Consider the following 22,039-nt stretch of genomic DNA (forward strand, 5'->3'; position numbering starts at 1 on the left):
CACCTTCGAATTTTAAACAAGAAATGGGAATCTCCAAGCATTGCCACATTCTAGGCAGCCACTCCACAAGGTAAAATAAATGTGTATTGCTGGAATGTTGTCTACTTTCAGCCATGGAATTCACGTATCAATGTCAAGCCTCTTTCACTCAAGAGTTAATGTACAAAACTCCTTAAAGTGCTAGATCTCATCCATTATTTATGGGCCTTGTCTACCATGTGAATTGCCCCCTCCTACATCCACTGACCTGGGAGTACCCTTTAGCAGTACATTGAATGACTGTGAAATGGTATCTGTATTGTTCTTGGGCTATGATTAAGTGACTGTAATGTTAATGCATATGGTTGTTAACACTAGAACGAGACATCCCATCTTTCACGTGACTCAAAGTGAAGTTTCATTCAGTTCAAAGGTAACGTATCATTGGCTTTACAAAATAAAAAGGTTTCACGATGGCACATTGATCAATTCTACATTTTTAGTATTAATAATGGCAACAATGTAAAATGTAGGTGCTAGTATTTGTTATTTTGACAGTACATTAGGTATTGCTATCCAAATATTATAGTTGCTTACTATAAATGTGAAAAAAAATATATATATCTACATTGAAATCCTTAAAAGTCTGGGATTTTGAGGGTCCAGAATCAACAAAAAATGCAAAAAGAGCAAACATGAAACAGGAATCTTAATTTCCACTCTATGACTTGGATTTTGAGTAATTCATGTACTTAGCCCAAAAAACTAAGGAAAATTTTTAATGTTTTAAGTAATTGAAGGAAAGAAGTTGTCAGTCTCTACAGTACTTTGTTCCTGAATTAAATAGTGCCCCTAGTGGTAACAGTTTAGTAGTCCACACTTGTTTTACCAATCAATAAACCCTACAACAAACTCTACCCAGGATGCTTTGTATCATTCATTAACTGACCCTTTACAAAAATTATTAGGTTCAATTATAGTATAGAACTTGCAGTGTTCTGTATGACATCTTTATATATACGCCAGTTTTCTGTATCACTTGGGTATAAAGTAAAGATCTCTGCTGTTTAAAGCCGATATCCACGGTTTAGAAGATGAGATACTAACAAAAAAGGGAGAAGTACTTTAAGAAAACATGATGAGACTTGTGTGAGTACAAATCATTATATGTTGTGCAAATGAAAGGCTGCAATATCACCCAACAGTCCCCATCATATTACAGACTGATTTGCATGGATTCGGTGTCTATCCAGTACATACCGTATATACTCGAGTATAAGCCGAGTTTTTCAGCACAAAAAATGTGCTGAAAAACAATAACTCGGCTTATACTCGAGTCAAAAAGCTAAAAAAAAAAAAAATCTAAACTCCAGCGGCCGCGCGAGTCTTCTATGCGATCCCTCTGGCTGCGGCACCAGGTCAGTGCAATGTCAGAGTCACAGACTTCAGCCGCCGCCGCCGCGATCGTATTGTGTGTGCCAGCAGCCGGCACACACTGTGATGTCAGTGCTGCGACTGACGTCAGAGCTGCGCGCCGCACGGACCTGGCGCCGCAGCCAGAGGGATCGCATAGAAGACTCGCGCGGCCGCCGAAAAGGTGAGTTTAGATTTTTTATTTTTTTAAATTAACTGTCCGGCTCCATAACGGGCCGGGGACTCGCCTCCATAACGGGCTGGGGATCCGGCTCCATAACGGGCCGGGGATCCGGCTCTTTAAGAGGGCACAGGGGCTGGTGGCTTAATACTTGGGCAGGGGCTGACAGGCTACAAATTGGGGCAGGGGGTTAAAGGCTACAAATTTGGGCAGGGGCTGACAGGCTACATATTGGGGGCAGGGGCTGACAGGCTACATATTGGGGGCAGGGGCTGACAGGCTACATATTGGGGGCAGGGGCTGACAGGCTACATATTGGGGGCAGGGGCTGACAGGCTATGTACTACTGGGGGCTGGCTGGCAGCTATATACTACAGGGGGCTGCTGTCTATATACTACTGGGGGCTTGGTGGCTATATACTGGGGGGGGGGCTGTGACCAATGCATTTCCCACCCTCGGCTTATACTCGAGTCAATAGGTTTTCCCAGTTTTTTGTGGTAAAATTAGGGGCCTCGGCTTATACTCGAGTCGGCTTATACTCGAGTATATACGGTATCCTAGACACATCAGAAATCCAAAATTTATTATGATATACTATTATTACTACGATAAAATTCTACTTTTAACATCTCTCAATTATGTTACATTAAAGCTACCGGTTTGCAGCTGGTGTATCATTGGCATGTGGGATCTGCTCACGCACAAATGACAATAGATAAAGAATGTCCGAGCCTCAACCGTGGGCAGGAACTGGACCTGCAGTCGCCTCATACACAGGGCCATGGAAAACACAGGTGTGTAAGCCCATATAATTTGTCCATATGTATGTAGTCCAAAGTAAAGCAGTCCAGATCCACATAAAAATTCAAATACATTTCCCTAAATTTTATTATTGATGGTTTATTACAGGGACTGGTCATGGGACCATCTACACAGATTTACTTCTATACATATGCAATTTAAGGTATAATTTAGCTTTAAAGACAAACTGTTACCACATTTTTCACAAATACAGCTAGTGACAGGTTCCCATAAACTCCAAACTAACAGGCACCCTTCTTTTAGCTAAAAATGGTTTCCCTCACATCCCCATAAAATCAACTTTGTTATCTTACCAGGAATCAGAGGGGGTATGTCTTATTCTGCTGACCACTCCCATCTTCTCCTCACATGCCCCTACCATTCAGCACTTTGTGTCATAAGATCAGGGTGATGTCATATAAGGTCCATTGCCCAGAAATATAATATTAACATCTAGTAGGGCAACACAGTGGCTTGGTGGTTAGCACTAAAGCCTTGCAGCGCTGGCATCCTGGGTTCAAGTCCCATACAGGTCAACATCTGCAAAGAGTTTGCATGTTCTCCCCTCGTTTTTGTGGGTTTCCTCTGGGTCTCCCGCTTTCCTCCCACACTCCAAAACATACTGGTAGGTTGATTAGATTGTGAGCCCCATTAAGGACAGGGACATATTTGGCAAGCTCTATGCAGTGCTGCGGAATCTGTGACGACTATATAAATAAAGGAATTATTATCTACCCCATGTATGTATCTGATCACATGAACTCACAGCCTGCCTCCGTGGACTGCTGTTGCCCATGCTGTGATTTCATGTGATCAGATGCATACATGAGATAGATGTCAATGTTAGTGGGTAAAGGACCTTAGATGACATTACCCCGGTCACATGACATGAAGGGCTCAATGATGTAACGGAGCTCTCTTTCAATGTTCCAGGAAGTCACTGCCAAAACATTTGACAAAGCATTTTCTACCGCTAATGATAAGTGAACAAAGTTGTTTATGTCTGCAGTGGAATATGCAGTGGAGACCTGTCAATCAGGAATAAGTAAAGTTTTATATGCAGGACTTCATTAATATGGACCACTGCTTGCATCCCATCATACTCAGCTCACCCACCAATGACCATTAAAAATGACTGCCCGGGATGGAAACAAAGAATTGGATCTGCTCTATCTTTTGCTTCTCGCATGCATGGGTCTGTGAAATGAACAGCTGTGAATGAGCCCAGTGCAAATGAGGACGTGTGCTGGCTGTAGAAAATACGGCTTGCACACGTCCTAATTTTCTCGTCATGTGCAGGTAGCCTTAAGCTGTAACGGGTGCACACTACAGATGTCACCTCACTTCTAACTCTCTGTATACAAACACAGGTTGGTTTTGTCTTGGACCAAGCAAGGGATAACTTATTATTTCTGAAATCACTTTGCCAATACATGTTTGCTTGTGTTCCGAGCAAACATGAGAGGAAAGGTTATTTTTGTGCTCACTGCATTTAATGCATACGAGCTCCATAATTATAGAAGAGAGAGGCAGAGGAGGAGTTATTGAGCTGGGACCCAAAGCTATTGTAAGAATGAAGAGAAACTGTATTTAACCGAATAAGACTGTTCAATTCAGTATTAATTAGTTGTAACTATGCTGCCGAACTACTGCTCCAAAACGGTCACCAATGCCATCATCTAATATACATGTGAGAAAAAAAAACAGGACTATAAAGTAGAGTGCTACTAGGTTGATAGTTGAGAGACAACACGTTTCAACACCGTAACAGTGTCTTCATCAGGCCAAAGACGTGCCAGGTAGGACCACGTCTCGGCCGTACCTACCCCTGTCTATGACTTGGTGAAGATGTTGCATTGAAACATGTAGATCTATGGGTTGACTCCAATAAAAGACTATGCCTATTAACTAGATCACTAACTCTCAACAACTTATCTTTATAGCTGGTAGCACTCCGATTTGTAAACCTGTTTTTTCTCATATATATCTGGGCACTACACTGGGGAGATTACCCATAGCCCCCCAGCACAGGGCCAGAAGCTTTAACCAGTCTCCACAAGAAACTAATGTACAAGACTTTTGTTTATCTGCACATAGGCACCCCACTCACTTTTTTTTGTACTCTCTTACTCAACATCTAATATAGACTTTGATTATCATACTGGGAGGTGCAACTTGTTGTCACAAGCAATTATTAACCAAACCGACTATCTGCATAAATTAGATAACTAGTTTACAGTATGTTTCTCATTTACATTAATTCTCAGGACTTAAAGCAAACCTGTCACCCGGAATGGGATTTTTAGCTGTGATTCATAGCCTATTCTGATTTTAAAAATGTCTTTGTCAGCATTCTGAATCATTTCAATAGTTTATGACCTTGCTCCCTGCCAGCTATGTGTGGCGAGTCCCTGAGGAGGGGGCAGCGGCAGCCAGTGTGCCTGTATCAGTCTTCTCTTCTCCACCCTCATGGAGTTCCCTCCCCACTTCCTGTTATGTGCATTGAGCAGGCAGGGGAGGGAGGGGGATGCTGTGGAGAAAAGGGAGAATGTATGAGAAGACACACACACACAGGCTAAAGCTACCCCTCTCCAGGGACTCACCACATGCTTCTAGCAGGGAGCCAGATAATGTGAATTAAGCTTATGTAAACTATTGAAATTATTCAGAATGCTGACAAAGACATTTTTAAAATCCACATAGACTATTGGAACCTGTAATGTGTCAAATGACACTCCTGGTGACAGGTTCCCTTTAAAGATAAATTTGCGATACCTTGGCATGTATGGGCTCATTTTGGCAGCTCTGATATCTCTGTGCATTACTTAAAAGGAAACTTGCTGCGTTCCTTTCACTTGATACAGTTGCCAAAACAAATCACATGACAATCTAGCAAATGTGCTGCCAAGTCACAGCCTTATCTTCTGAAAGATATTAAAAAATAATGTTCTTTAACATTGGCTGGAATGACAAACCACAATGAATGGAAGCAGGTAGCAAGTTCTCCAGCTGCATTAAAAGTCATTTAGGATATGTTTAATGTCAACAGGTTGTAGATACCAAGACTAAAATAAATGCCAAAAAACAAAACGATACCAACTCTTTCATCTCAGCGTGTATTTAATACCTTTGAAAATGGATATTTCATTTGATACAATTTGAAGGCATTCATATACATTGCAGGAATCTAATACCTCCCCTTGTTGCCAATATACAAGGTATTCTTATCTGATAAATTACTGTTTTCATTGTCATGGAAAATCAGCATTTTCATGTAGTAGTCACAAAACTGGAATGTTTCAGTAACCTCATAAAATATAGGTCACGGTCAAAAGAACTAGAAGGCCTACAATCACATTGGTAAAAAATAGAATTTCTAAATAAATAAGTATAAAAAAATAAATATATATATTTTTAGATATATGAATATTAAGTCCACAGATTGAAAACTGTATTTTTGTCAAGTTAAAGATAGTCTATAAGGAAGTACTGAGCGCCAGTTCCATCTCGTTGTTTACAGTCTTATGTGAGGCGACACATTGGCACATCCTACACTCATAAAAGTTTGTCAGAAATAGGAGGCGTCCTCAGTGCCAATCATATGGTCCAATTCTCTTTCGACATAACCATGTAATTCCGTAGGGAAGCAGCATCAACTCTTTGCTCTCTTTTTCCACCAGTTACATTAACCTCTTCCATGGTGTAGGTGGCCCTTACTATCAACACAGAAATTTTGGTCCTGGTCACCGATGGCATGAGAATCTGTAGTCCTTTCAGAGAACTAGGTCTTCACTTTTCCTCAAGAAAAAGCTGTTTTGGTATAACAAGCAACCATGCTTTGTCCAAATCTTCAACTATACCCCATTACTTCCTTATACAGTTCAGGCACTTTTTCTGGATCTACAGGTCGGGGCAGGAAATGTGTAAATTTCTGATGCCTTTTAGCTCTGGCTCCATCTCTTGGAGTGCCATCTTTATTAAGTGCTACAAAGTATCGCCTCCCACTGTCCCCATGTTTGTATAGATTTGATGAGTAAGTGTTATACCAGTTTTCCTCAAACTGTTCTCTGAAAATACATTCGGAAGTCAATTTTTCCTGTAAATAGGGTGGGAAAAAAAAGATATATTAGCCTGTTGTAGTGGTTACTTTATGATTGACTCATTCCATATATTAGCTGTATCTTTCAACACAATAAGTTTCACCTATGTTGTATGATGCCACAAGAGATACTTTTATCAAGAGTCACTATTACTGTGTTAGCCTACAGTACACAAATGAGTGACCCCTTCAGATTAAAATGAATATTTTACAACTTTATTAGTACCAGTTACTAAACATATCATGCTGTGATGATACTGCACTCCAATAAATTCATTAGTCAGAACAATGTTAAAAACCTTTGAAGTTGTACAATCCTTTGTTTGTATGTATACTGGCGATTATGGGCATTTATGCATAAAAGTCTTGTACCAGCTATACTGTAAGTATCAATGAATCAACATTCCACCATAAAAGATGGAAAAATAGTAATAATAGTATTAAAAAAGTATATATATTATGTTCCAGTGGCTAACACAGTACAAAGAATCTTTAAGTTTATATTATATCCCTAAATACCAAACTTACCGATCCAAAGAGTTCTCCTTTATCATTCATTCCAAGGTACAGACCGCTGTCCACCCCTCGTATACTGACCAGACCGATAGCCACGCTGATAAACTCAAGAATACCTGTTATACAGAAAAAAAAGGAAATCAGTGAATTAGAAATAACTTGGGAGAAACATTCCCAAAATGAAACACAGTTCACTAGTCAGTGAGTTATGTTATGTGCTGCTACAAAATATGAAAAATGCTAAGAAAGTATCTTTAAAGGGCTTATTCAGACTGCAAAAAATGTGGATGTTTGATGTCCGTGTTCAATCCGTATTGTATATTTTTTCACATTCACATTTTCCACATACATTTGAGAAAAAAAAACAGACTGCATATGTATGTCATCCGTTTTTTTTTTAGGCTGATCCATTGACTTCTATGGACAGGTAGGAATCAATAAGTCAGTATGCCATCCGCAAACAAAAAAAAAAAACAGATAGCATACGCACCTCAAAAATGAGCATGAGCCCTAAGGCCGCGTTCACACGCTGCGTTTGTTTTGCATTCAGAAGCGCAATACCAGTGCAGCAGCGAGGAGGTACTCCCAAACACAGATGCGTTTAGACCGAAGTGCTTGTATTTCAGAAGTAGCAACACGAGGTTTTATAATAAACAATGCAACACGAGTTGCTCCTCCCCAAATGCAAGCGTTTAGGTCTAACCACATGCGTAATACCGAATAGCTCCTCCCCTCTGCTCTTCAGTTGAGTCTCTGAACGCAATTAATATGGAACATGTGAACGCTTTCATTATGTGTAGGAACGATGACAGTTTTATTATGATACGAATACACAGAATATCAGTGTATACAAAATAATCAGAAAATATGGTAGAAGAAATATGGAAGAAATTCAGTGGCTGATATTTCCTGAAAGGATCTGATATGTATTTATCATGTCTGTGCATCATCAATGATTCTGCCTGTTCTCAGAAATAACCTAGTTTGCACTGGGGATGATGGTGGTATTTTGTCTTTTTTATGCTATCTTTTCAAAGCAGGTCTTGAAAAAAAATAACAATAAGCAGGTGAGTCAACCAGGCGAGAGACCACATCAGAGGAGGCTCAGATGAGAATAGGGGCAGCATAAAGGAGAGCGATATAAAAGAACAACACATGTTTGATCTCTATCTACTACTCATGGTTATTAGCAGTGGAATATCCCTGTTCACAGACCGTACAACACTTTTCTTGCTTCTCATAGCTGAACCTGCCCAAAGTGACAACCTGGCACCGCCATTCATTTATAAATGAACTTCACCTTCAGGAATTTTATAGGCTGGAAGATTAATTAACCCTTCAGTCGACGACGGCTTCTATTTGATGTCAGGCATCAAAAGAGTTAAGAATAATTGATATTTATTGTCTTGGCTATGGGAAAGTGACGGGAAACATTTTAATCAGTTATACAGCAGCTAAATCAATAAAAGGGGGGGAAAGTGCCTATCAACAATAGTTGGTTTGTTCAGATAACAAGAACATTGAATAAATACCCTGATCATTATTCACTCTTCCTGTCAGATAAGCCTTTACATCCTTGCCTGTCCTCTGTGCGGGGACAGAGTTTGCCAGCCTGTGACAAAGGTGCCCACTTGGCCAAGAGATGTAAAGTATCTGCATGGTGTAACAAATAACAGTCATGTCCCAAAACCATTAGAATGTCATGTAAATATTAACATTTTTACTCTTTTGCTTCTATAATAATCAGCAGTTTTGTTATTTTTATGTGAAGCAGTAGTTACAGTGCATGTCTATATCCATCTAGAAAAAGATATGCCTTTTGGATGAGTTTTGCAGGGCAGCAGAATACACTAGATGGATTTAAGTAAGTAAGGGGTGCAAGGTTTTCCTCATGATGACCAGTCATTGTTTGGAGAATTGCACATTGCTATAGGCTGTATGTATATTTTGCAGCATAATTTTCTGCCCTCAAGTAGATGTACAATACTAAATTGCATATGTTTATGTGTGTGTAATATATAGTTCATGCAGGTAAGTGTGCATTCCTGGCATCACACACTGTATATATAATAAGTAGGCGTGTGTAAACAGGAAGGTGTAGTGCAGGTACATGGGCAATGGCAAAGGGTAGTGAACATTATGGGAGGCATGTACTATTGGCTTTCCACTAGTCTTTTGGCAGATCTTTTTTTCCTGCTGCACTTCCTGTGACTTTCTGCGTCACTTACGACAATTCCTGCGCTTCTCGATTTCTGACACTTTTTCGGTGCACAATTAGACCAGTTAGAACCTGATCTATGAACCTTCATATTTGTGGAGTAAGTCAAGACCCCAGGCAAAGATACAGTACAATTTGTACACCACAATAATGGACCCTGCCATAATATTTATGAATCCCCCCCTCCTTCCCAATGTTTAGGTAGATGGACAATTCTAAAGTACAGTATATGTGTATATAGGTGTGCACTACTCACATACTATATATAATGTGTAGGTAGGTGCATTCCTGAAGCATAGTGTATGCTATGTGCGGCTAAGTGCGAAATCTTAGAATGTAGCAGCATTTTGGAGCATTCATCAATTGTGGTGCAGGATAAAAAATTTTTAGCACACGAATTGTGATAAAAATTGGCGCACAACCAAAAAAAGTTCTGAACAGATTTCACATTTATGAAGGTGAAATAAAACTTGGTAGACCAGCTTGCACCAAAAGTGTCAGGATTCCAAAGCTGAGCAACCAAATAAAAAAAAAAAAAATGTGCGAGTCAGAAATGGAGCAGAACTGTAGTACAAGAGGGGAGAAAATGGTCAGAAATAATAAATAAATCCCCCCCCCCATGTGTTAATAGATGGCCAATCCTAGTATAGTGTACAATTTGTGTTGTAGGTATCCAGTCCTGTAGGGTAGTATAAATTATGTGATTAGGTATGCAATCCTATATGTGTTATGTGTAGGTAGGTGTGCAATCCTGGAGTGTAGTATACTGGTGTATGTACAAACTGAACATGTATTTTATAATGATGCAAGGTATAATACATTAGGTAGGTGTGCAAGCCTAATTGCAGTATGTAGGGATAGGCAAGTGTGCAATCCTAGAGTGTAGCAAACAATATGTGTAGGTAGGTGTGCAATCCTAGAGTGTAGTATGCTGGTATAGTTACAATTTGAACATGTATTTTATAATGAAGCATGGTATAATACATTAGGTATGTGTGCAAGCCTAAATGCAGTATGTAGGGATAGGTAGGTGTGCACACAGGTAAGTGAGCTATGCGTTGTATGTAGTGGTGCAGTCCAGAAGGTAAATATGCACCATACAAGTAAAAATATTTATCTCCCCAATGTTCCTCGTGTCCCTGTGTCTCAGGAGGGGTGCCCACTAGGTACCTACCGAAGCGGCTGTGGTCCTGCCTGGTGCCCTGCACGCTGCCATCTGGGAGGATCTGGAGGTGGAAGCCAGTCCTGCAGTAGAGCTGGCGGCGGCGCAGGATGCCCTGGAGATGCGCCAGATCTGATGGGGCGCTCCGGGAGAGGCGCTCCCCCTGCCCCAGGGGGTCATTGTACAACAAGGGGCTATCCCTGGCAGGAGGAGGCAGCAAGAAGTGAGCTCCCACTTGTCCCAGAGAGTCCAGGCCGGCCAGGTAGCTGCCCACCTCGGCCAGGGGCGCCATGTGTGAGCAGGCTGGGGGTAGTAGTCCTGTCAGTGGGGAGCCCCTGTGCTAGCACCTGGTGCTCTGGTCCGGTCACTGAGACGTGGAGCTGCAGTCACTTTGTATATTGGCCCCGATGACATATGGTAATGAAGCCGGCTCTCAGGGCTTCTCCTTCACACCTCTGGTCACAATGTGCAGAGAGTCTCCTTCCCAGTGCTGGCCCATTCACATGTAATGTTAATCACAGCCATGATCACTATAATCCACATCTCCCTGCAAGATCCCCAGACTCAAGCCCAAGGACATGTTAGGGCTTGGAAGAAGAAGGAGATGATGATGACTAGGAGATAGCAGAGGTCCTGGAGGAGAAGCAGCAGGAGGGAGCAGTGATCTGGATGCAGGAGGTCCTCCTAATGCTCAGCCTGGACAGGTGCAAGGAAAGGTAGAGGAGGAGGAGGTGTGGTCTGCAGCCAGGACCTTCCCAGGCTCCACACATAGCACACCTGGGAGAGGGAAGGGTTAATACTCACCAAAACTAACAACTACTTCTTACCTCTTCATGGATTATTTTTGTTATGTTACTGAAATCATAGATCTAAGCCCCGGGATGTGAAGGGGCTGTGAAGGGAATATGACATTTTTTTGTCTGGAGTAATATGTATCTAATTATATGTATCTAAGTAATAATATGTATCTAAGTAATAATATGTATCTAAGTAATAATATTTAGGTGTATTAAGATATCTCTTATAAAAGAAAAAACTAACTTTATTATAGTCGTTGCACAATATTCTACTATTTCATTTGGTCTAATCCTGCTAATGTGATCCTTTTATTACGTGTAGTTCACCACATTGGGGGAGTTTATTTTTTATGCCTTTTTCAGTTTTCTGGCGGAGAAAGAGAGTGAACGCCCGGCCGCCCACATTTACTATGGTCCTAGCAAAAGCCAGTTGTGATCAAGTCTACAGGAAGGAGCTGGCAGAATTTGTGCCCGTATTTACTATAGAGCATGGTAACGCCAGTGTAAATGATTCCCCACCACTGACACACATGCTCCACATTGCAGTCAGATCAGCGGTATCCGTAATAGGCTGCGTTCACACGTGGCGTTTTCATTGCATTTTGAAATGTGATGCAACTGCCAAGAAACTAAATTGCTGTTAACATTTGCTGTTTACAAATTATGTTATTTCAGAGTCAAACATGGTTTACTATGTGCCCTATTAAGCAATAATGACCTAGTCTGAACCATTTTTGCATATCAGCCCTGAGAAATGGATGTGACCAGGAATCCTACTGTTTGTCTGCATCTAGCCCAAGGCCGCAGTCACATGTTCCACTATCGTTGTGTTCATAACGCAATGCTAGCGCACAGGGGGCAGTCCTCGGCTCGATCGCATATGCGTTTCCAGAGAAACGCATGCAATCGGTAACCAGGCCCCTGTGTCTTGCGTTTAACCAATGGGGCCTGGTTATTGATCGGATGCCTTTCCCTGGAAATGCATATCGATCGTGCCGAGGGCTGTGCACTAGCATCGCGTTATGAGTGCAACAGTAGCAGAACATGTGAGCACGGCCTAAGGGCCGCGTTCATAATGCGACGCTAGCACACAGGGGGAGGAGTTTGGGGCGATCGCATATGCGTTTCCAGAGAAACGCATGCGATCGGGTTATTAATTGCATGCGTTTCCCGGGAAACGCATATACGATCGGCCCGAGCCCCGCCCACTGTGTGCTAGCATCGCGTTATGAACGCGTCCCTTAGGCCGTGCTCACATGTTCTGCTACTGTTGCACTCATAACGCGATGCTAGTGAACAAAATGCATGCGTTAACGCATTGTTAACACATGCGTAAACATCGCGTTTATGATGCGTTTTGTAAACGGAAATGTTAACAGTGATGTAATTAGGCAAATCACCTCTCCTCAGCTGTTGTATATGCGTTTCAAACGCAATGAAAACGCAGGTCAAAACGCAGCGTGTGAACGCGTCCTCAGCGTTTTGATTTTGTTTTGTAAAGGAGTCAAATCGCACTGGGGTGGCCTGCGCCCAGTGTCTTGTATTGTGTAAATGCGAGACACGGGACGCTGATGGCGATCGCCTGCGTTTGCATAGAATGCTATTTTATTCAGTTACAAAACAGAATTAAAACGCGTGTGGCGTCACCCTTAGGGCGCATTCACATGTTGCGTTTTGATCTGCGTTTTCATTGCGTTTGAAACGCATTATAGCAGCTGAGGAGGGGTGATTTGCCTAATTACATTACTGTTAACATTTCCTATGACAAAACGCATGTTAACAAACATACATTGGAAATGTTATTTAGGCAAATCACCTCTCATCAGCTGTTGTAATGCGTTTCAAACGCAATGAAAACGCGACCAAAATACAACGTGTGAAAGCACCCTTAGGGTGGTGTCACAGGTGGCGTTTTGAACCCGTTTTTAGTCGTGCGTTTTCAGTCCGATAAAAAAAGCATGCGTTTTTTGAAAACGCATCCGTTTTTTGTCTGTTTTTAATTAAGATAATTGGGAAAATTGTGACAAAAACGGATGCATTTTTTTAACAGACTGAAAACGCATAACTAAAAACGTATTCAAAACGCCACGTGTGACATCACCTGCCAACACTTCTAGAATTGAAGATAAACAGGTTCAAACCAGCCAAACGCATGGTATACATACAAAACGCATACGCGTCAGGTTTTAATGCGTTCTTAACGCATTCAAAAGGCTTCAGCCTTCCACTGTATTTGCTAAAACGCAATTAAGCCTTTTGAATGCTTCAAAAACGCACTAAAATACGTGACGCATCGTGTGAACGCTCCCTGAGGGCGTTTTTGCGTGTTTTTAAACGCATCCAAAACGCAAGTGGGAGGGGTTCTACATGCGTCCACGCGTTCAGTTATCCAGCTGCAGTTTTTGAGGTATGGGTCATAATGGGTGAGAACAATTGAAGGTGATGGCACACGTGGCATTTTGAACGCGTTTTTGGCCTGTTTTTAAGCAGTCCGTCAAAAAACGCATGCGTTTTTTGAAAACTCATCCATTTTTGACAGGTTTGATCAATTATCTTAATTGAAAATGGGCCAAAAACGCATTCAAAATGCCACCTGTGCCATCACACTAAGGGGGGTGCCACACATGGCGTTTTTGTTTTGTTTTTAGTCTGTTTTTCCCAATTATCTTAATAGATAAACAGGTTGTAAGCAGCAAATGCATGGTAAACTGCTAAAAACGGACTGAAAACGGATGTTTAAAAACCGAAAACGCCATGTGTGACATCACCCTCATAGGCAGATGCTGCTCCTCTTCTTTTTTCAATCCACTCCTGGTTTGGACATCAGAAACGGCATCTGAAAAACTGAACGTGTGGACCCAACCTGAGGGCGTGTTCACACGATGGGTTGCGTCACGTTTTTTAATCCGTTTTTGATGCATTCCAAAGACTTCATCCTGTATCACGTGCTGAAGTAACATTGCGTTTCCATTGCATTTGCTAAAACACAGTGTTACTTCATCATGTGATCAAGGTTAAAGCCTTTGTAATGCGTCAAAAACGCATAAAAAAGTGACGCAACGCATCGTGTGAAAGCGCCCTGAGGATGGAAATCCATGCAGCATAATAATGCATGTTGCTAGGAGTCCCTGCATACTGGTGAGACAGCAGCGTCAATGAAGACATGATTACAGCTTGTCTTCATAACTTCATAACTCCTAGTATCATATATAACTATAAGGACGGCGGCACATGTGGCGTTTTGAACCCATTTTTTGCAGTTTTTAAGGAGTCCGTTAAAAAACGTATCCGTTATTTTAATTAAGATAATTGGTAAAACTGGTCAAAAACACATTTCGTTTTTTAACGGACTGCTTAAAAACGTCCCAAATACGCTTCAAAACACCATGTGTGGCGCTGGCCTAAGACCGCAGTCACACGTTTGGCTAGCGTTACGTTCATAACACGACGCTAGCGCACAGGTGGCGGGCCTCGGCGAACGATAACCCAATTGCATCTGCTTCTCTGGAAACGCATATGCGATCAGGCCGCCCCCTGTGTGCTAGAATCGCATTATGAACGAAACGCTAGCAGAACGTGTGACCGCGGCCTAATATGTAGAATCTAATCTATGAAGTAGTTTTCAGCCCATGAAAGACGAGGGTTCATGTTTCACAGAAAAAACACGTGATGTGAAAAAAGCATCAGGCCACTTACACCTGAGTGAGTGTGATGCGTCCAACTCACACTCGTAGTGTTACTGGCTGGTGAGCCACCGGGACTGACATTGCAGTTGCTCAGCATTCGGGACAGGCGTTCCTGCCAGCACACGCTACAAGTGTGATGGGAGTTGGAGGGGCCTAAGACCCTTTCCTATAAACATCAAATTCTACTCATGCTCCAGGCTCATACATGAGTAGCGCCTCAAAAGGATACCTCAACCTCCCGGTAGTAAAATCAGTGTCATGCTTTATTCAATAATATAATAAAACATTGCGGCGCGTTTCGGTTCAGAACTTGAACCTTCTTCAGGCGGTACCTATAACGTATTTTCCTATAATGTAGTTAACTCTGCAGTGGAGCCGAGCGTCGTTCCATGTTGCATTTCGTATACAGGTGAAAATATAGGTAATGAATGCCGGACTACAAGTTTCAGCATGCCAATATAGATTGCTGCTCTCAAGCTGGCATAGCTATCTATCCACAGAGCCATCCAGAGCTACTCTGTGTAATGTTAGATCAGGGAGATCAAATAGACCTTCATTTCAGTGCTGTATGAAGTGTTGGGAGTAATTCATTGGCAGATGTTTAAGAGCAGGTAACGTTACACCTTCCCATCCTTTCAATGCTCAATAGTGCACCTGAACTATAAACTGACTCCTTTAAAGCGGCAAGTCCTCGGATGAGACCGGGCCAGCCTGCTACAAGAGTGTAAACGGATAAACTGCCCCTCGGAAAAAAAAAAAAAAACAGTTTTGGGTTGTCAATGAAATAGCTGTAACAGGTATATGTTACACTATTTACCTTGCAAATGACAGGATTCTGTCATGTGGAGGGATCTGCAATACAGTATAGTTGTGATTTCAAAGCACATCTGTGTAAACATTATCACATCAGTGTAAAACACCGGCCAATGAGTTTGTGCTTTGAACAAAATCTGCTTAATTGCTCTGTTAATTCAAAGACACTCAGATCAAAGATCCTCAAGTGCTTTTGTATCCAAGTGAATAGAAAGGGCTAGATTGGGAGTAGTTTATAACTCACACCAGGGAATTTTTATTGATATTGCTCCAAATAAAAAAAAAAAAAAACACCACTTCAAGAAGCTACTGGATTACTCGTGGTCACCGAGCGCTCCTACGTCTACATCTACAGTAAGGGATCATTCACATTGGCGTTGTTTTTTCACGGCCGTGGTTCAGTGATTTCCATGGATGCTTCCAAAAGCCATTGATTTCTATTGGTGTTTTCACATTGGCTTGTATTTTTACTGATCCGTTGTCCATAAAAAAAAAAATGATGAAACATGTTACTTATGCGGATCACGGAAGGCAATAGAAGTCTATGGATCCGCAGAAAAAAAAAAACAATGCAACATCCGTTTTATTTTCACTGATGAGGCTGAAAAAACAGTTGTGATGTTTTCAAAGCAATGTTAAGCCGTGAGTTTTTATTGCAGCCACAGAGATTTAGGTGATGTGTAGGGATGGTTTCTATGGGCTTATGAAAACTACGCCATTTTATTTATTCAACACATTAAAGCAATTTTACATTTGTTTTAGGGTAATTTATTGCTTCTGTTTATATACTTGTATACTTTATATACTAGGCAAACAGCAGCTACAAGTAGCATCTTCATCTCTGGAGGATCCTGCCTGGTTGTGCTTTACAAAGACGTTTAGTAGACAACATGTTATACTGTAAATGGCCATGTGGTGGCGCTTCTGTAGAATTGAACTACTTACAAGACTCCCCTGGTACCAGCATTAGATCAGTGGAGCCACAACTGCAGGATGCCTGTGGGATGAAAACTTTTCTAGCAAAAAAGGAACTGTAGAAAAAAGGACATAAAATTTAGGGACCCACATTAGAGGCATTGAATGTAGCAGGTTATATACACAGAATTGCACTTGGAAAATCAGCTGCAGATTATAGTGTCTTCATAATCAATTTGCGGAATAGTTCTGCATTAAACTTTAAAATCTGCATGGGAGTTTAGAATCTGCTGAAGAATCTGACTATTATCTATAGTGTATTTGTATGTAGAATATTTGGAAATTAAAGGGGTTCTGCATATGGGAATTCACATTTAATTTAATTTACCTGCCATATATAAACAATGCTTCAATTGGATGTTATTAACCTCTTAACTCTGTGTCCGATATTTTGGATGCTGAGCACTGTAACTCAGCACTCAAGTGTTCAGCATCCGATATATCTGATGCCATCGGTATACATGGGGTGTCAGCTTTACAAACAGCAAACACCCCACTGTAACACTCGCGGTTGGATAGAGTTATGATTGCATTAAATTCTGCGATTGCTGCACTTAAACAGCCTTCTGGTGATCTCTCCCTTACGGTCAGCCCACCGAGCCGTCTTAGGGTGGGGCAATCGCATATATAAACCCCACATATATAGCATCACTGTTGAAAACCCACCAAAATTTATGATCAAAATTGTGATTAAAAAAACATATGTACTCCAAAATGATACTGTTGCAAAGTACAACATGTCCCACAAAAAACAAGCCATCAATCAGCACCTTAGCCAAAAAAAATATCTATGTTATGCCAAAAAGATGGCGATGATAGAAAAATGTTAGATTTTCCCCACATTAGGTTTTATTTTGCAAAGTAAAAAGTAAAAAAAAGTATGGTATTCCCATTATTGTACTGATTATTAGGCTATACTGTGAACACAAAAAAAGAAATCCAGTACAGAATTATTGCTTTTCCACTCCGGCCCTCAAAAAAAGTTAAGAAGTTTTCAACAATAGGGGATAGTAACCCCAAAATGGTAACCAAGGGAAAAAGCATCTGATCCCGCAAAGAAAAAAAATGCCATCACATGACCCCAATAACGAAAAAACTAAAATTTTGTAACCTACAAATGGGCACCTATAAAGAAACTCAAATCCTGGCAGCTGCAGGGCACTCCTTCCCTCACTGTGCGCCCATAAAACAAGTAATGGTCACATGTGGGGGGTCTCTGTATTCAAGAGAAATTGCATAACAAATTTTAAAATGGGTTTTCTCTTTTTAGCTTTCAGGAAAATGTGTAAATTTTTGGGCTAAATTAACGTATTACCAACAAAAACGAACCATTCAAAATTTCATCTCCATTTTGATTTAATTACTATGAAGATCTGAAGGGGTTAACAATGTTCCTAAAAGCGGTTTCTGATAGTTTGAGGGGTGCAGATTGAAAATGGGTTGATATATAGGTGGTTTCTAATATTATATATTTAAAATTTAACAAAGTGTGACATCGAAATAAATTATTCAGACATTATTATGAAAACATAAAGCAGACATAAGGGAAATGTTATTCAGCAACTTATTTAGGTGGTAAAACCTAATACCTACTATTTATAAATAAACACAAAACTTATCAGCCAAATTTTACCACTAAAATGAAGTATAGCCAGTCCCTGGGTTACCTACAAGAAGGTTCTGTAGGTTTGTTCTTAAGGTTCTGTAGGTTTGTTCTTAAGTTGAATTTGTAAGTCGGAACTGGATATTTTATAATTGTAACCCCAGCCATTTTAAAAATGTTGGATTGTCGTAAGAACCAGGATTAACAATAAATCTTCATTACACCTTTAATAACTGTTAGTCGTGGACCCATAGCCTTTATTTTCACAAACAACGGATAAGTGGAAAAAAACTGAAATGTGAAGTAACCCATAGAAAATAATGGTTCAATAAGGCTTCAGTGATAATCACAGATGAGAAAAACAATGCGACCATATATACTCGTGTATAAGCCGAGTTTTTTTTGTGCTGAAAAACCTCACCTTGGCTTATACACGAGTCAATTAAAAAAAATTAATACTCACCCTCTGGCACCCGGTCCTCGGAGGCGGCTTCTGAACTTTTTCTTTCTTCACAAGCCGGCAGTTGCGTCCATGCGATCTGCCAGCGGGCACACACTATGATGCGGCGGTGTCATAGTGTGTGCTCGCCGGCAGATCGCATGGACGCAACTGCCGGCTAGTGAAGAAAGAAAAGAGAAGCCGCCGCCGAGGACCGGGTGCAGCCGCCGCTGAGGACAGGGAGCCCAGTATCAAAGGTGAGTATCGTCAGAGGGTGAGTATTAAGTTTATTTTTTTATTATTTGCTTGGCATACTGGGGGCTGGCTGTATACTACTTGGGGCAGGCTGTATACTACTTGGGGCAGGCTATATACTACATGGGGCAAGCTGTATACTACTTGGGGATGGGTGTATACTACATGGGGCAGGTTGTATACTGCTTGGGGCTGGCTCTATACTACTTGGGGCTGGCTGTATACTACATGGGGCTGTCTGTATACTACTGGGGGCTGTCTGTATACTACTGGGGGCTGGCTGGTTGTATACTACAGGGGGCTGTCTGGCTGTATACTACAGGGGGCTGGCTGTATACTACAGAGGGCTGGCTGTATACTACATGGGGGCTGGCTGGCTGTATACTACACCCTCGGCTTATACTCGAGTCAATAGGTTTTCACAGTTTTTGGTGGTAAATTTAGGGGTCTCGGCTTATACTCGGGTCGGCTTATACTCGAGTATATACGGTACTTATTTATTTTTTTGTAAATTGAAGACACCAGAAAACATATATACACATATATTTGAGTACATCACCAAAGTATAAATGAAAATAATCACTGCAAAATAGTCAAAATAGTAATAACTACATGTGCAATTATTCTCAATTTTCACCCCACACCCGAAAGCTGCCACACCTCTTGACCATGCCCTTGACCATGTAAACCCTCCCAAAAAACCCTTCCCCGACAATCCCCAGTCTACCTAAAGAACCCCTAAAGTTCTCTATCAGATACCACTGTATAAATAAAGGAGATCTTATCCTTGGAGCTAAAATGGTGGACAAAAAAAAAAAGTTTGGATTTCTTTCTTTCAACCTTTCTTTGTTTCTCAACAAAGAACATTTTTTTTCATTTAAGATACCACCATGGATAGGGGTGTAACTAGGAGATGCTAGGCCCCATAGAAGACTTCTGAATGGGACCCCCTTCCACTTAAAAAAAAAAAAATATATACAAATTTGTATATTCACACATGTGAGTTACAAACACGCACAGTATATACACAGCATGAGGGGAGATTTATCAGATGTGTCTGAGAGGAGAACTGTTCTAGTTTACATAGCAATCAATTAGAGCTCAGTTTTCATTTTAAAAACAGCTGGGTAGTGTCCTGTCCTGAGACACTTTTGATAAATCTCACCATCATATATACACACATGCATACTGTACTATATACACAGACATACAGCTTATACAAATCACATATACACACACATACAGCAAATACACCAATACATACCATGGAGATATTGAAAGAAAAAGAGGAGAGTATGTTGGGTAATTGCGTTGGCTCATATCTGCTCTCCAAAGTTGAATCCCTTCCCTTCCCAATACAGTTGTGAATGACAGCGACCCCAGATACACGCTACCAAATGATCTGGGAAGAGCACAGGAAAGCCATGTACTGGTAAGGAGAGTTTTTGGATGGGATTTAGAGAATTTTATACAGAATCTACAATATCATCTTAGCCTTAACTGCACCTTCAGGGCCACCTCCAGATATCAGTAGGCCCCTGGGCGACAGAGCCACAGTGAGCCCCATTACAGTGAAATCACATGGCGGCATTAAAAATTCTGAAACTTTTCTATATTTTATATACAGTCTCATGGGTTATATTATTAACTGCCACCCATGGATTTATTATATATAAACCCTGGCATTGCCAGGCTCCTGGGCCCACTAGCAGCTCTGGGCCCCAGCACTTTTCCAGGTACGGCAGGTGCAGGCGCCCACCCTGAGCGCCTTTATTTCCAATAACCTTTCCATTATATGCCGGTTCTATGAGAGATGTGCCTGCAGTGAGGGTCAACAGCCAATACGCTACAGTTGGTGTCGACTTCTTCCTGCTCAGACTACAGTGTAGCAGCATTCTGCCACTGTCATGCACCCACGATCACTGGCCAAATACTATTGAGCCACAACATAGGTCTTTAGTAGTAAAATGGCTTTGAAAAACCCTTATTCAAGCAAGCATGTTCACTTTGGGGGGCATTCATTATTAACTTTCCACAATTTTTTGGGCATATTTTTTTCTTCCCTTGCGGGTCCTTGTGCTCCATATCTATGAAGTGTTGGCACCTCAATATAATTTTCCACCAGTCACACCTTTTTGGTCCATGCTCCACTGCATGAACCCCTTGCGCCACAATCTAACATCCCAGTGTAATGTACCACAGAATTAGTGCACCAAAAACATTGACCCTGTGCCACATTTGATGATTGTCCCCCTTTTATCTGTTGCATCTGTTTTCAGTCTGGTTTCAGTACTGTATCTACATCCCCTTATTTTTCATATCCCAATGTCATCTGTTGTTTTCACGTACGAATAATTGGCAAAAATTGACTGGCCAAAAAATCTTGTTCTTCAACAACATCTCAGAAACCATTGGACATTTGTGTGCTTTTTCCCTACAGACGCATTGATTTCCATTGAAGTTTGTGGTCTATCTGTGTGAAAAAGTAGTGCAGGCTGTGTATTTATTCTCACTTACAAACTTTCTCAAGAAACCCATAGAAAATAATCAGTATGCAATTAGTGAAAACCATTGATAGCATAAAAACACATGTCTGAATAAGCCCTAAGGTGTATAGTAATCTTCTCCAGTACTCAGTAGAGTGAATGCTATCTGTCAGAAGTCAAAAGTGAATCTCTAGTACTACATAAAATTCCCTAGTAGTAATGGATATATTTTCGGTAATATTGGTGTAACATGGGATTTGTGCTCCATAGTAAAAAATAAAATAAATATCAAGACTAATTGGGGGGCATTTATTATTTCTGGTGCTAGGTGTTGTCTTTTGGCACCCGATTTTAGTAGTGTTTTCCAATGTGAATTTATGTTGTGCCGCACAGCCATAATGAATTTGGCGCACCGTAAGATGAACAAACCAGTGTCAGAAATTACACTCCACGTTCACTAAGGAGTTTTGAAGTTGGTAGACTTGTACAAGATAGGTTCTTTAGCTTTGTTCTTAAGTTAAATTTGTATGTAAGTCGGAACTGTATATTTTATAATTGTAACCCCAGCCACATTTTTTTTGGTCTCTGTGACAATCGGATTTTAAAAATGTTGGG

At 41.0% G+C, this 22,039-nt stretch overlaps 1 protein-coding gene across 1 annotated transcript; it reads right to left on the reverse strand.

Moving 5' to 3' along the window:
* Window positions 1-5,477: 5,477 nt before the first annotated feature.
* Window positions 5,478-11,113, reverse strand: FGF20 (fibroblast growth factor 20). The gene is made up of 3 exons (XM_072131132.1): window positions 10,383-11,113; window positions 7,003-7,106; window positions 5,478-6,471 (listed from the first exon to the last, which is right to left on the reverse strand). The coding sequence occupies exons 1-3, from the start codon at window positions 10,660-10,662 to the stop codon at window positions 6,226-6,228; spliced, it is 630 nt and encodes a 209-aa protein (XP_071987233.1). The 5' UTR covers window positions 10,663-11,113; the 3' UTR covers window positions 5,478-6,225.
* Window positions 11,114-22,039: the final 10,926 nt, after the last annotated feature.

The sequence above is a fragment of the Engystomops pustulosus genome, chromosome 1 (genome assembly GCF_040894005.1).
Source record: "Engystomops pustulosus chromosome 1, aEngPut4.maternal, whole genome shotgun sequence".
Classification (NCBI taxonomy): Eukaryota; Metazoa; Chordata; class Amphibia; order Anura; family Leptodactylidae; genus Engystomops; species Engystomops pustulosus.

Bases quoted from the DNA above. Each gene is read 5' to 3' on its own strand.
- FGF20 (XM_072131132.1), bottom strand. From the start codon at position 10,662: ATGGCGCCCCTGGCCGAGGTGGGCAGCTACCTGGCCGGCCTGGACTCT. The intron at 7,107-10,382 runs GTAGGTACCTAG...TCTGTATAACAG, and splicing joins GCAGGACCACAGCCGCTTCG to GTATTCTTGAGTTTATCAGC. The intron at 6,472-7,002 runs GTAAGTTTGGTA...CCCTATTTACAG, and splicing joins AAGGAGAACTCTTTGGATCG to GAAAAATTGACTTCCGAATG.